The 15,553-nt window shown below is 39.5% G+C and overlaps 1 protein-coding gene across 2 annotated transcripts in view; it reads left to right on the top strand.

Moving 5' to 3' along the window:
- Positions 1 to 7,857, top strand: part of herc2 (HECT and RLD domain containing E3 ubiquitin protein ligase 2) — an 82,577-nt gene extending 74,720 nt beyond the window's left edge. For both annotated transcript variants that reach the window (XM_041791884.1, XM_041791883.1), the window contains exons 88-91: positions 1,132 to 1,322; positions 4,601 to 4,706; positions 4,778 to 4,990; positions 6,949 to 7,857. In XM_041791884.1, coding sequence (XP_041647818.1) covers positions 1,132 to 1,322; positions 4,601 to 4,706; positions 4,778 to 4,990; positions 6,949 to 7,221 — 783 coding nt within the window. In that variant the 3' untranslated portion in view covers positions 7,222 to 7,857. The remainder of the gene's footprint in view (positions 1 to 1,131; positions 1,323 to 4,600; positions 4,707 to 4,777; positions 4,991 to 6,948) is intronic.
- Positions 7,858 to 15,553: the final 7,696 nt, after the last annotated feature.

The raw sequence follows: 15,553 nt of genomic DNA, 5'->3' as shown, positions 1-15,553 counted from the left end.
CAACACAACAAATTAGTTAAATCATTTGAGATCCATGCACAGATGCAGATGTAAGATCAATGACTAATGGGGTTTACTAATTGTGATGATGATTTTTCCCATAATCAAGCAGCCTTGTACTTATCTGCTGATTTCTAACATCTTGAACATGTTGAAGATCTGCAGTGTAATTATTTTCTCTCTCTTTGATGTCTTGTTTGAAACTTTTCCATAAACACATCAGTTCTTGGTGTCAATCACGCTAATGATCAACTCTCACCAAAGTGCTACTGATCATCACCAGGTGGTGTTCGTTGAGTCAAAACTTTAAAATTTGCCTTGTTTGTGCAGTAAAGACAGGCTGGTGAAGCCAACTGCAAACCCTCAAAAGGAAAAGAAACCGAAAGGTTTAACGATCAGAATATTAACTAAATCGTTCCTACATGAGGCTCATTGTTCGGTGATAGTATCAGACGTTATGTAAATGTTCATAGCTGCTCCACAGCTTAACTCTAATTGTCTCTAAAACATGAGCTGGCATCTCTGCCATTCAACTTCTAAAGGAATACTTCTGTGAATGTCACATTATTATATAACTTTACAAACCCTTCTAAGCTGCATTATAACCGTCAAAAAGAACACATTCCTATATATTCCCCCCTCAGATTAAACCTTAAACCTTTCAGCTCCCAGCTCCACATCGCACTACCATCAGAAACACGTCTGTAAAGTCACACTGTACCTGCTCCCCCAAACGTTAATCTATATTTATGCTAGAAATATTAGATGTCCCACAATCTGAGCTTTTGTTGAAGAGCCGGCGTGAGTCGCCTCCTGCCCTCACGCTGTGATCATGAGCTCCTGAAACGTCTTTGGGAGAATACTTGAGCGGTAAAACAAAGCTGCTCTTGTTTTGAAGTTTTGCCCTTGAGATATTCTAAAGGTTGGATGTCAAATTAATTCACCACAAGACTCTAGAAACGTGGATTGCTGGTGGGCTCACGGGAATTTGTTTGAGTAGAGAAAGACCATTCACACACACATTTACACATGAATTGGATGAATGAATAAACAGGAAAATTATTGAAAATATGGATGACATAGAAACAGCTTTCTGGAGGTATAAAGCTGTAATTATTCTTCAATTCTCAGGTTGATAAGGATTTTATTCCCGGTCTGATGTACATTCGGGACAATGAGGCCACAGCTGAGGAGTTTGAGGCCATGACGCTCCCCTTCACGGTGCCCAACGCTAGCGGTCAGGACATCCAGCTTAGCTCCAAGTACTCCCACATCACCCTGGAGAACCGGGCTGAATATGTCCGCCTGGCTATCAACTACAGGTGAGGAAAAAAAAGCAGAATTGTTCTTTGAGTTTGTTTGAAAAGACATTTTTTTCAGGTACATTCATTCATTCAGGCCAAGTTGGGACCAGTGTCAAGTCCTTTATTTATTTTATTTGTGTTTAAAAGAAGCGCTAATTTCCCAGAAGGGCTTTTTTAAGACTAAAAGGTTTGGACTGTAAGTGAAAAAAATGAAAACAGGGGAGCTGGGTACATCGAGAAACAGTAAAAACACATTCAGCGGAGACAGTATTCCAGAAAATCAGACATGAGTGCAGCTCTGTTGATGAATTAACCAGGAAGTGGTAGCTCTCTTAAAAGCAACACTGATGGCATTTTTTGCCTTGATTATAATGCTACAGGGGATTCAACATACACTCACTGGCCACTTTATTAGGTACACCTGTTCAATTGCAACTAATCAGCCAATCACATGGCAGCGACTCAATACATTTAGGCATATAGACGTGGTCAAGACGACTTGCTGAAGTTTAAACTTAGCATCAGAACGGTAAAGAAAGGGGTGTGAACAACATGAAAGCATGGATCCATCCTGCTATGGATCAGTGGTTCAGGCTGCTGGTGGTGGTGTAATGGTGTGGGGGATATTTTCTTGGCACACTGTGGGCCCTCTAGTACCAATTGAGCATCGTTTAAGCGCACAGCCTACCTGAGTACTGTTGCTGACCATGTCCATCCCTTTATGACCACAGCGTACCCATCACCTTGTAGCTACTTCCAGCAGGATAATGCACCATGTCACAAAGCTCAAATCATCTCAAACTGGTTTCTTGAACATGAAAATGAGTTCACTGTACTCCAGTGGCCCCCACAGTCATCAGATCTCAATCCAATAGAGCACCTTTGGGATGTGGTGGAACAGGAGATTCACATCATGGATGTGCAGCCCACAAATCTGCAGCAACTGCGTGATGCTATCATGTCAATATGGACCAAAATCTCTGAGGAATGCTTCCAACACCTTGTTGAAACTATGCCACGAAGAATAAAAACAGTTCTAAAGGCAAAAGGGGGTCCAACCTGGTATGAGCAAGGTGTACTTAATAAAGTGGCCAGTAAGTGTTCATAGCTGGAGTTCCTTTGGGTGCGGGCCTCATCATTTTTAATGCAAAACCAGTGTAGTCCAGAGTTTTCAGGACGTAGCGTCTTAAGTGCAAAATTCCCTTAAAATCAGCTTTTTTTTGTCACTGTGCTCTCATTTGATAAAGTTCAACTTTAGCACAGCACCGCACTTTTCAGTGTCACCTTTAGGATATTTTCTGATATTACCTTTTTACTCATGTAAACTTGGGTGATTAAGTGCTTGCTTATCTTATTGTCTTTTTTTCTTGTTATTCAACTGTTTTTGTTGTTTCACATGTTCTAAATAAAGAAATCAATCAACCAAGCAATATTTTAACTTGAATAAAGAAAAACAAACAGACAACTATTCAGAAAAGACCTTATGGATACGGAAGCAGAGGTCGGTTTTGTAGCTGAGCAATAATAAAGTGCTGTGAGAAACGCTCTGACACTGAGGCTGAAGATCCTGCCAGCATGAGACACGCCGTCTATGGACAGAGGTGCTCGTTTTGGAGGCACTAACTCTCATAGACACTCAATTTGAAGTAATTTTTATCTGAAGTTACTGCATAAATCTGTCTCTACTAAAAGGACGGTACTTCACATTCACTGTATTTTTCATGTGTTTTTGTCATCAGGATTGTGTGTAACATTTATCACAGGTGCACGAGAGTGATTCATCTTGTAATCCTCCTTATAACCTGCCAGTTGTGGCAGTGCAGTTTCACAGCACATAAAAACTCAAAAATGCTTTGCTACTCAAGCCTTGTTATAAGTAAGATATCTGCTGAGAATAATTTTTAAAAAATTCATCTCCTAAAGCCTAGAATTTCTCATGTATTCGCTCATGTAGTGCTGCACATCCTGCTTACGTGTGCAGCTGATGGAGGAGACAGGAGTGTTTCTTTGCTGAAGTTTCATATGAATATATACATATGAATATTCTTCCTCAAACAAATTTTTTGGCACCTATAGCCTAATAAAATGAGATTTCCATTTCCTATTTCCAACATCCTGCAACCAGCTGTGTGAGTTGATGAGCTGAATCTCAGACAATAGCATCTGATAGTTTGATTTAAGCTCTGATATCCTGGTTTGGACAGCCGCAACTGCTGCCAGCCACTTTCTGAAACCATTTCCTTGTGTTGTGAATGTTTGGTCAGAACTGGGCTTCACAGTATCAACAGATGAGTAGAAAAGAACACGCTGGCAAGCAGAAAATGGGACACAGATGAAAGACTGAAGCTGGTTGCATGGACATAAACATTATCATCCTGTCCAGTTTACTTGTGGTGAATCCCCATTAAGATTTCCTTCCTTGTAACAGCACTGAAACGAAGCTCCATCTTTTTAATGCCTTGGGACATCCATTTTTGATTCTGTAATGGCATTTTATTGGTGTTCCTCTCTGTTAAATCGGTACATTATGGCATTGAGAAAGAGAGAGAGCATGGCTCTGTGGGAGCTCTACACTCAAACACAGTCAGACACGCACATATACAGCACTTGCTGGCTCTGCCAAACTTGTCTGTATTGAACCCCTTTGTTACTACATCCAAAGCCAGCACAAAGGGAAGATGTCTTCAACCCCTCCTTTACACCTCTGTGACATTTATATTGAAGGCGAAACATCTCTGGGGCATAAATATCACACCTGAAAATTGCAGTCTTGCAAACATTTCACAAAAAGTTAAAATAAAGTTGGAGTGAAAATTCAGCCATTTGAATTCTCACACATTTAACTCACTTTGGCAAGTTGGGAAAACTTTCAGGAGTTTGTGTGAAAAGAGACTTAATGTGTTATTCCTAAATTAACTGCAGAAAACCTGTGATCTTCCCTGATAGGAAGAAAAACACATGAGAATCGTGTGCTTAACCAGTGAGATGACATGGCTGCTTTAGGATCAGATCACAGCAATCAAAGAAGAAAGTTCTTCCGTACTGTTTATTTTTATGCCTTAAGTTTAACTCAGGAAGTTCTGTCTAACTTTTGTTGTACTGTTGTGTTGTACTTCATCATAAAGACCATAAAGATTTTTATCTTTTGTTTCAACAATGAAACAAAAGGTAAATAAAGGACTTTGGCAACATAATAAAATGTGTCTATGTGTCCTCTTTAGTTTGAGTCTGTCATTTTTCACCAGTAAAGACCTCTTAGAAGTTCTTATGTTTGTCTCTTTCCCTCCTCTGTTCAGGCTCCATGAGTTTGACGAGCAAGTCGCTGCAGTGCGAGAAGGAATGGCTCGAGTTGTCCCTGTCCCTTTACTGTCGTTGTTCACTGGATACGAGCTGGAAACAATGGTAAGTAAAACCAGATCACATTACTTTTATCCTCGTGCTCTGGTTTGAGGGTAAACGTTTCCTCTTCTCAGGTGTGTGGAAGCCCCGACATCCCTCTCCACCTGCTGAAGTCAGTAGCTACGTATAAAGGAGTGGAGCCCACGTCATCGCTCATCCAGTGGTTCTGGGAAGTGATGGAGTCCTTCTCCAACACAGAGAGGTCTCTGTTCCTGAGGTTTGTGTGGGGTCGCACACGTCTGCCGCGCACCATTGCAGACTTCAGAGGGCGGGACTTTGTTGTGCAGGTAAGAAAAGTCTTAAGTCTTTATTTAAGTCTTTATTCATTTTTAGCATTTGCTTGAGGATTTCTTTTGGGTTGGTCTCATTTTTATTTTGTATTTGTACATTTTAATGTTTATGCGTCCGAGTCTACATGACTGTAAAGTATTTACTCTTTCATGGTTTTACTGGGCTGCATCTGGTTTATATTAAATCACAAATATCATACAGATTTTCTCATCTGCTCAAGGTTGTTATGTGATTTGCACAATGTTTCATTAAAACTTGAATGTTGTAGTGATCATGTTCTATTACATCCCTTCATTGTTCGAACCTTTGTTAATAGAAAGATGCCTTGTTTTCAAGGAAACAGCTTTTACATTCCTACCTTGAAAGCAAAAGGATTCCATTAAAAACAGTTCATAGTGTAGTGAGTGCTGCTTATGCATACAGGTGATGGAGATTTTTGTCAGGCTGACATTTCTGTGTGATAAGTTTATTAAAAAAAATAATTAAAAAAAAAAAAAAAAATATATATATATATATATATATATATATATGTATATATAAAATTAGTTTCAAACATTCATAGCATGATTATCTCCAACAAAGTATTCCACTTTGAATAGATATTTGTTGGTGATTTCCATTTTTTCATCTATCAAAAAAAAAAAAAAACAAAACAGTGACTGGCAGTTCAACAAACTGAACAGCAGTCAACATCATCAGTCAACCTGAACCAAGCTGTGATGGCTCAGTTCACACAGCTGCAACTTTCTGAACTTTGCTTTACTCTTAAGTTTAATTTCATTCACAGAGGTGCTGGATAGGCACTGTGGGGGGGGTTAAAAACAGTCACATAACCCTAACCCTAGGCATAAACAAACAAGTGAAGGAAAACAGCACTTTTAAAAAGTATAATTATTTTAGTGGACTCATTTCTACCTCTGTTTTCATTACAAACCAGTGTCACATCAGTAGAATGGAGACATTTTAAAAATGCAACTTTTCTCACCCAGAAATGTAGTTATATGGATAAAGTTTTAGATAAACCAGGATTTTCCTGTATGTAGTATTCTGCGTAGTTTTAAAAATAACTTTAATTTTAAATCTCTAATGCTGCAAAATCTGCTTGATTTTTTTTTCTTCATTGATTCACTTTCTTGCTAATAGATCAGTGATTTCTGTCAATACAAACTGAAAGAGGAAAAACTACTACTATTTGTGGTCTTTGAATTGATATGTGCTCAATTAATTCTTGGCTAAAGGCAAGCAACAACTGGTGCAGGTCATGCAGGTCTGCAGAAAAAAATGGCACACTCCTGGCCTATTTTAGAATGTGTTGCAGTATGAATTAAAATCATCTGAATGAAATTGTAAGCTGCAGGTTTGGATAAAGCTGCCATTGGAGGGTTCAAGCCTGTTTCACCTTGTACTTTATGCTAAGCTAAGCTATCCAGCTGCTATATTACTGATATAAATTAGTATCAATGGACTCCCCTAAATTAAGGAGATGGAGGGCTGAACCAAGGTCCTTCCTCCTTGTAGCTGATTGTTTTTTTTTTTGTTTTTTTTTTGTCTGTTTTAACATTGGTATTTCTACGCCTTGATTATAGAGAAGGACAGTGGATAGAGTTGGAAAGAGGTTTGAGATAGTGGGGAATGACATGCGGTAAAGGAGCCATAGGTAGGACTCAGACCCAGGCTGCCTACTTGGAGGACCAAAACCTCTGCATGGGGCAAGAACTAGAACTAACCGCTAGGATGTTAGCACATCTTTCAATGATGCTTTTACTTTCTACTATCAGCCTCAATCATAGTTCTTTCAATGTGCAGTCTAAATATTTTAAAGGGGCACATTGGCTAAGCCACAATCTTGACACCAGTGTAGCTGCTCTAGGTTATGTTGCTCAGCTTAAGAGAGGTATAAATCTTATTAAGCTCTACCTAACAGGTCTAACAGCTTGATCATCTCTGTCCATAGGTGCTTGATAAATACAACCCTCCTGACCACTTCCTCCCAGAGTCCTACACGTGTTTCTTCCTGCTCAAGCTGCCCAGATACTCATGTAAACAGGTGCTGGAGGAGAAACTCAAATACGCCATTCACTTCTGCAAGTCCATCGACACTGATGACTATGCCCGAATCGCCCTGTCTGGGGAGCCCGCCGCTGATGACAGCAGTGAGGACTCAGACAATGAGGACGCTGACTCTTTCGCCTCAGACTCCACCCAGGACTACTTAACCGGACACTGAAGTTTCTAGAAGAATGACTGAAAGAAGAGCTGCCACAGAGAGACTGCACTAATCTCACCTGTTAACACACATTCATACAAAGACACAAATGTCTGTGGGGGAAAAACGTGCAATGAGCTTTAAAAGCATTATAAGCTAAAGTGAGGAACAAACACAAGTTTGCTCTGATTTAGTTTCTTTCAAATTATGTGAGGTGATCAGCTGCACATGTAATTGTCGTGTTACATGGGAATTAATGTATATTGTTACAGTTAAAAAAAGGCTCCAGCCTAGCACTGTGGTAGATTCCTCCCTCTAGTTTGTGTGAATTACCTGTCCCTAGTTTGTACATAGAAATTGATGTGTGACAGAACAATAGAATGACTTTCTGTTTCTTGGTAACAGCCACATTTCTTTATATGAAAATGAACATTTTTAACTTAAAAAGTCAGTGTTTCTCACTCGGCTCGCGTCACTCGGAGCCCACTGAAGGGTCATTTTAAGATTCCTGTATTCACCCCTCCCCCACCATGTCTGTGCACTGTCTCCTTAAAGAATGTATATAATATGATTGTGCCATGTATTCACAGAAGGTCTCATTCCTGCATATTAATGTTAATACATTTCTGTTAATAAATCAAACGAAGAGTAACTTTAGCCTATGTTGTTAAGCGTCATTATTAAAGTGAGGGAACTTTTTTGTGTAAAGCTGGGGTTATGAGGCTTTTCAGCCACATGAACTTATCCCAGGAGCATCTGAGGAACTCTGTGCTTTTAGGCTGCAGAACCAGGGTATACATTTTTTTTCTGGGGTTCAAATCTACCCCTTAAAAAAGTTCCTGATCAGGTGATGGTACTTTAAAAACCCCCTGGGACATTAGGTGTGAGGCTGCAGTGTTGAGTATTTCTGATTGGTTACGAGGCCATCGACTCTGCCAACAACTTTAAGCCCGTTTCAGAGTGGGAACATGTTTTGCTGCTTGCATGTGTCACGTGCTTCTGCATCTCTCTGCTCTCAAAGCCCTGTCCTTCTTCACAGGTTTTACCTGAATAATCCCCCCTACAAGCTACTTGATTCAGTGCATTGAGGAAGTGTGTCAGGAACTATTCAGAACAAAAGCATTCTGTACAACTGAAAGCAGTTTCTCTACGGAAATGCTAAACCGCGGGCTTTTAATTTGAAAAGCACTTGCTGTGTCTAACTTTCCTGTGACATATTCTACCAGTGCAGGGATTGAAAGTTTCACTAATAGTAGATCTTTAGAGAACAACTTTATCAAACAGGCGCATTTAAACGCTCCCAGTCTGAAACGGGCTTTACACCCACATCATTAGCATTCGAACAGCCTGTGGCTGACACAGGGGTAGGGGAGAAAACAATGAAAAAAAGGGCAACAGCACACTAAAGTTGTCATACATTTATAGTTTAAAAAGTTAGAAACCCTGATTAGGATTAAATAGTTTTTATTACACCTACTACACAATAATATAACAAATAAGGAATTATAAAGTATTCAATCATTTATTGCCCGGGAAGGGCACTTAACCACATGTTGCCCAAGAGGGCACCAAACCAAATTATGTCAACTGAAAGGGCTTACAAAAAGGTACATTATTGCATTTATCTATTGAGAGAGCAACCTAGAATACACTCGTCACTGGAAAGGCACCCTTGCCCTTCTTTGGGGGCTGTCCAATAGGGTACTTTATCACATTTTGCTCACTGTAAGGGCACTCTAGATCACGGTGGCCTTGAAGTGCTTTACAAAATTACAAAGTGTGAAACACTTCAACAAAACTTGAAATCAGTTTACAAAGTCTGATACAAAATTACAGAGTCTGAAACAGTTTTGAAAAACTAAAACCGTAGATCACTTCCAGCATTTGCAACATCCCCTTTCTATAACAAATCTTTGTGAATTTGGTGGCAGCATCATGCTGTAGGGATGCTTCTCGGCAGCCAGCCCTGGAAGGTTTGTGAAGGTAAGGGGTAAAATTAATGTGGGAAAATATAAGACAATCTTATTCAGTCTGCAAGAGAACTACAGCTTGAGAGGATTTATTTCCTAGCAAGACAATGACCCGAAGGATTCAGCGCTTGAAAGACAACAAGGTGAATGTTCTGGAGGGGCCGAATCAAAGCCCAGACCTCAATCCAACAGAGAATTTGTGGCTAGATTTGAAAAGGGCTGTTCACAGCCATTCCCTGTTCAACCTGACAGAGCTTGAGCAGATTTGCAAAGAAGAATGGAGTAAAATTTCAGTGTCCAGATGTGCAAGCCTGATTGAGACCTGTCCACACAGACTCAGTGCTGTGATAGCAGCTAAAGGTGCATCTACTAAATACTGACTTGAAGGGGGTGAATATTTATGCAGTATTTGTAATTGACATTACTTTGAAGATATCTGTTTTCACTTTGACATTAAAGAGGGTTTTTGTACAAAATTAGGCAGAAAAGGAAAATTATATTGACCGTGATCCATTTGTAAAATCAATAACGGTTAAACATCCAAGGGGGTGAATAAATACTTTCAGGCACTGTAGTTTGAGAAGGAATTGAAAATCGCTGTATCTTATCTGTATCTACACATTTGACACAATGTCCCAATTATTTTGGATTTGGGGCTTGTATATTCCAGTTTCTTTAAGTATCTCCTTTACTATATGGTACAAAGGTTGCAGCAGGACAGCGTGCTGGTGGTCAGTGTGCTGTGTTGACGTCACTATAAACCTCTGGCTGTATGGGATTAAGTAAATCTCCCATGATTACCTTGGTGTCATGCTTTTGTCTGCCATGCTTCAGTGTCATGAGGGCCCGCACCTCCCTCACGTGCTGGGAAAAAAGGTGATGAAGGGGATCTTAAGACCCCCACTCACTCGTGCACTGACTTCAGGACACATTCCTCATAGTGTCTCTGTCTGCAGTTAACCCCCTTAAGTCTGTGTGTCAGTGTGTGGAGTCTCTGTCCGTGTCTCCACCCTGTACATGTATGCATAGTCAAGTGTAGTTCAAAGCCATGAGAAAAAAAAACCTTCTGTGTTTTATGAAGGCTTGATTTGGCTTAAATATCATTAGCATTCTTTGCAGACTTAGTGTGTAATCACAAAGTACATTATGCTGGTGGGAGTCAGGTGCTTCTCAGTGCAGGAAGGGAGGGGGGAGCAGAGACGAGGAATGAACGCTCTCCTCTAGATATGCTTCTGTTATGTAGTCTGTTACATAAACTAGCCAGCAAACACTGGCTGTCTACATTTTCAAAAATCCTCATTCGAATAATGTCAGTATTTTCAAAATAAAAAAAAACATCTAATAGATTTCCACACATCTCTGAACTTTGCTCTATAAGGCCCCTAAACGTTTCCTCAGTCAGCCTCTTAGTATGAGCAATCTTAGTGTGCAATACACATTTCTGCATAGCTGATTCTGCTTTGGCTTTAATGCCTCTTAAAAGTTTGAAAGTTAGCCTAATTTATAACAGAGTTCAAATAGTTTGACTAAAAATTAAAAATCCTTAGCTTATGTGATGGGATCATCTGACAGTGATTTCCTTTCCCGTAAAGATCTACTGCAGAAATAGTGGAGAGGTAGATTTATATTTATAGGCCAAATCCAACCAAGGGGACTAACAGGACTGCTGCTTCTTTTGTTGAGGACACATTTTCTTTGGGTTAATTAATCCCAAAGAAAAATGAGGTAATATGTACTTGGAGTATTTCTGTAGCAGACAGCTCGAGATTGAGAGAAAATAAATCAATGTTGAGGAGAGGTAGGATAGAGATGATCCCTCACTGGAGATATTACCATCAGAGAAGTGTAAGTCACAGATGATCCTGCTCAAAAACAAAGCACCTTTAAGGAGTGACTCACTCACTTATTTATTCAAGATGGATTAAAACAAGGCATAATGAAAAACCAACTGTATGAAATGTATTAGAAACACAATCTAAGGGGCCTGGTGGTGGCCACTAGTTTAAATCCAACCTCAACCCTTTGCTGCATGTCATCCCCACCTCTCCCCTTGCATTTCCTTCAGCTGCATTTTCCAAAGAAGGCTAAAATACTATAAGAAACAAAAAAACATTTTATTTACAGGCTGATCTTGTCTTGTATGGTTTTTCCACACGCTACTTACCAAAACAAACAAAAAAAAAATGAAGTCATAGACTCAGTATTGGGCAGTTTTTCTTTTTTGATCATCTCAAATCGCAGGAAATCTCCTACACTCCATCTAAAGTTTACAAAAGCATTCTCTGCACAATGAGGCTGTCCATATTTTTATGTGATTAGATACCATGTGTTTCGAAACTATACATTTTTTATTTTAATGATCATTAGTTTCCAGTCATATTTTTTTAACCTAAAGAGAGAGAAAGTGCTTTCTAAATTACACATATACTTTGGCAACACCCATAACCAGTTTCACACACCTTTCTAAATATTACCATCATATTTGTTTATTTTAGACAGTGTTCAGACTTTTTTTCTGCTAATGTTGAAAATGAAAAACAATAAATTGCTTATGGTCTGGATTGGCCCTGATGATGCTCCACAGCGGCAGTGTGTCCTCATCAAAGAGGTGCAAACTGATGACAGCATGGAGCTGTGTTAACCTCGATGCTGCATTGAGACAAAGCACCCACGTTTGGTGACCGAGCCACAGGAGAATATTGACAGCAAGCCAAATGAAACACAGTCACAGGAAAAAAAAGAAAACAGAGAAATTTAGCACCGTAAACACCAAGGTCACCTGTGTGAGTGGAGTTTTTTGCATCAAAAACAAGGACCAGGCAAGACTAAAAGTGGAGGATTATCTGCGGTTATTCAACCCTGCATCAAACACATAGACATGGACTCATTGTTCCCTCTAAATTAGAGGTAAGCATGATAATAAAAAGCAATATTGGCAGTTCATTTATTGCTGAAAGCAAAGAATTAATTGCCCTAGAAGAAAGATGTTTAAAAAATCTGTTGACAAAATGTCATCATGCTTAAAGATATAGCTGTTTGAAAATAAGCATGTTTTGTTCTGCTGGAAGTAAAGGAGGTGGCCTTTGTCTTTATTTCAAAGTTTTCCTTCTCATTCTTCTTCCATTGCTAATACAGCATGTATTTTAAGTTTTCTGCAGCAGTTGCTACCTAAACATGGTCTGCAATGCGCCCCTGGATGACGAAGAACCGCTGTGATGTCACTGCAGTGTGCTCGGAGGCAGGACAGGTGAGCTTTTCACCCTGCTCCACAGCAGGACCATTCTGGGTGCGGCTTGGTGTAGCCTGACTTGGCCAAACTGGCGCCAAATTAAGCTCAGCGTTAGTTCATGCAGGACACAGTAGTCATACGCCCACCCGTGATCAGCTGACAGCCAGCTGATCCTAATTATCGCCTCCTAGCTCCCACACCCAATCACAGCTCTTTCTCTCAACACAGCTGTGTATTTAAATATGACGTTCTTCTCGCTAATCTCTGCTTGCATTAATGCTAATGCACCACCCTGCTGCTGGTGGCAAAGCTTAACCTCCCCCACCCCAGCCTCCTCCTTTATAGCATAAAGCTTGATGCACCCTCACATTCAGATCCATGCTACTATGGATTAATTGTGCTTGAACTCATTTTATTGTATTCAGTGCACATCGCCATTAATGTATTTATCCATATGGGGGTTTCTAGCTATGTGCTCCCTGAAAAGTCAAAGCATGCTGCTGGACTAACCCAGAGAGCATCTTTTGAGCCTTCTCCGCCAAGTCAAACTGTATACCATTTTGCAATAAAATGGTCGTATAAAAATAAATGATGAGAGTGTTCCTGACTGAACTGAGCATTAGTCCTGGTGACCTTTTTGAAGTAGCAGATGTGAATAATCGGTGAATATACAGAGGAAAGCTACACTGACGTACTTCATACTGGGTGCACTTCCTTATTTACCTTCATTGAGAGATCATAGAGACACAAAGAAGGCAGATCTCTGGGTATCTGAAGCAGCATGTGACTGCATGTGGGAGTTAGACAAAAGAGCATGATGGTCCTGTGTCTGCAACTTTTAAACTGCTTCCTTTCTTCTCTTTAGTAATGTTTGTGAGTCAGACTAGTAACTGTGACTTAGAGGAACATTTCTGGTATAAAGACATTACAAGTACAGAGTATAGAAAATTTGTCAGGAACACTGTGCTGTGTTAAAAAAGACAATAACATTAATAGATTGTTACTTTTAGAGTTTTTTTTAACTTATTAATAAACTACAATTCATGGTAAAGCAGCTTTAAGTGACCATAAACATTGGTACTGAATGGTTCAGTCATGTGTGCAGTATAACTTTGTATGATCAAAGTATGCATGGCTATAGTCAGAGTAATGAGGATCACTGAACCATATATAATCATTATTAATTCCTGGAAAGGCCACTTCTGAGAGGTGGGATGGAGAGCAGACTGTGCCGCCTAAAGCTATGTACATTTCAGACTGGGGGAGGTGCATTTAGACTTAAACTGCTTCATGTTAAAGCCCTGAGAAGTTGTTTTCATGCCTAATGTTGCTTTCAGTTTCTTGCTCTATTATTTTAAAATGTACACTCACTGGCCACTTTATTAGGTACACCTTGCTAGTACCAGGTTGGACCCCCTTCTGCCTTCAGAACTGCTTAATTCTTCGTGGCATAGTTTCAACAATATATTGGAAACATTCCTCAGAGATTTTGATCCATATTGACATGATAGCAGTTGTCGCAGATTTGTTGGCTGCACATCCATGATGCCAATGTCCTGTTCCACCACATCCCAAAGGTGCTCTGTTGAAGTGGTTCTCAACTGGGACCCAAAGGTGGGTTGCAGAGCTGTTTCCAGTGGGTCGTGAGTGTGTGCCAGCAACAAAAATTGTCAAAGAATCTATGAAGTACTTTTAATGTTTTTTTTTCTGAGGTTTTAAGTTTCTGACAGCAGAAAGAAAATCAAAAAAGTGCTTGGAAGAACTTCTCAGGATTAGTCAGGAACTGTCATCGTCAATTTATCTGAAATTTTGGAAGCATTTTCCCTATGAACTTTCTAGGAAACCTAAAGTTTGCTTCTCTTCATTCTGTACTGTCTGAACTCCAAACAGCACCTTTTATCATTGAAGGAATCTGATAAATCAAATAGAATACAGAAGCATGTACCAATGAGAACCAGCAGCTCACATATATTGCACAAGATAGGATAAAAATACGTATATATTTTAAAAAGCAGCAATGTCAAGTCACAATAGGAAAAAAGATAAATATTAAAGGTAAATATTAGATAAATATTAAGTTATTTTGCACAAAACCTTCAGCCTCAAGAAACAAAATTCAAAATTTTCACTGAGGTGGGCACAAACGAGTTTTTAAACAGGTTCAGTTTACATTGGGGGCCTACTGGATAGTAAAAGTTGATACTCAGGGTAAAGGATGTGAGAAAGATCAGACAAAAGTCACTGTGCTTTGCCTTACAACAGACTGTTCATACATGGACTGCAGGAAAAAGTTTTCAGCCCTTCTTACAACTGTCATGGCGGTCTGCACCAGATGAGCAAGTTTATAAAAGAAAAACATGATCAATATTGCATTAAATTGCTGCCATGTGATTGACTGATTAGCTATTTGTGTTAACGAGCAATTGAACAGGTGTACCTAATAAAGTGTTCAGTGCTCATTTATTTTAAATTTGGTAACTGTGGATGCCACTTTTTGCTTCTGGTAAAAAACATTAAAAACTAATTTACATGCAGCAGGTTTTCACTTACAAAAGTGCTATATTTCATAAATAGTTTGTATATTACATAGTATTATTATAATTAAGTGATGTCGCAATCCACTGAATTTCAACAAATTTAACCAATCCTTGCATTTCATTTTTTTGAGCTTTATTTTTGGGCCTTTTCGTGCCTTTATTAGATAAGAGGAAGTACAATGGAAGGACTCAGAAACAGGGAAGAGAGTGGGGAGAGACATGCATTAAAGGGCCACAGGCTGGATTCAAACCCAGACCGCCCGCTTCCATGGGTAGTGCCTTAAACCACTCCACCATCTACGCACCCCAATCCTTGCATTTCTTTTCGCAACCTTGCAATATTGTCCAGTAATTTCGTGTATAACACCAATGTTATCATGAGCATCACCAAGGTGTGTCATCACAGAATGCTGCACCAAAGTTAGAAAAATTAAAAATCTTTCATGCAGTGCGCTGTGCACAGGTGGCATAAGAACCTTTTACTTTGGTTTGTTCAGTGTGGCTCAGACATGTTCTCATGTTATGCAACACTAAGACAAAGAGTTGACAATGGCACACAGCATTCACCGTATCCTATCCTATCCTATCCTATCCTATCCTATGTCTGCTAAACATAC

This window comes from Cheilinus undulatus, linkage group 7 (genome assembly GCF_018320785.1).
Source record: "Cheilinus undulatus linkage group 7, ASM1832078v1, whole genome shotgun sequence".
NCBI classification, from domain to species: domain Eukaryota; kingdom Metazoa; phylum Chordata; class Actinopteri; order Labriformes; family Labridae; genus Cheilinus; species Cheilinus undulatus.
This window is presented reverse-complemented; position numbering and strand designations above follow the sequence as displayed.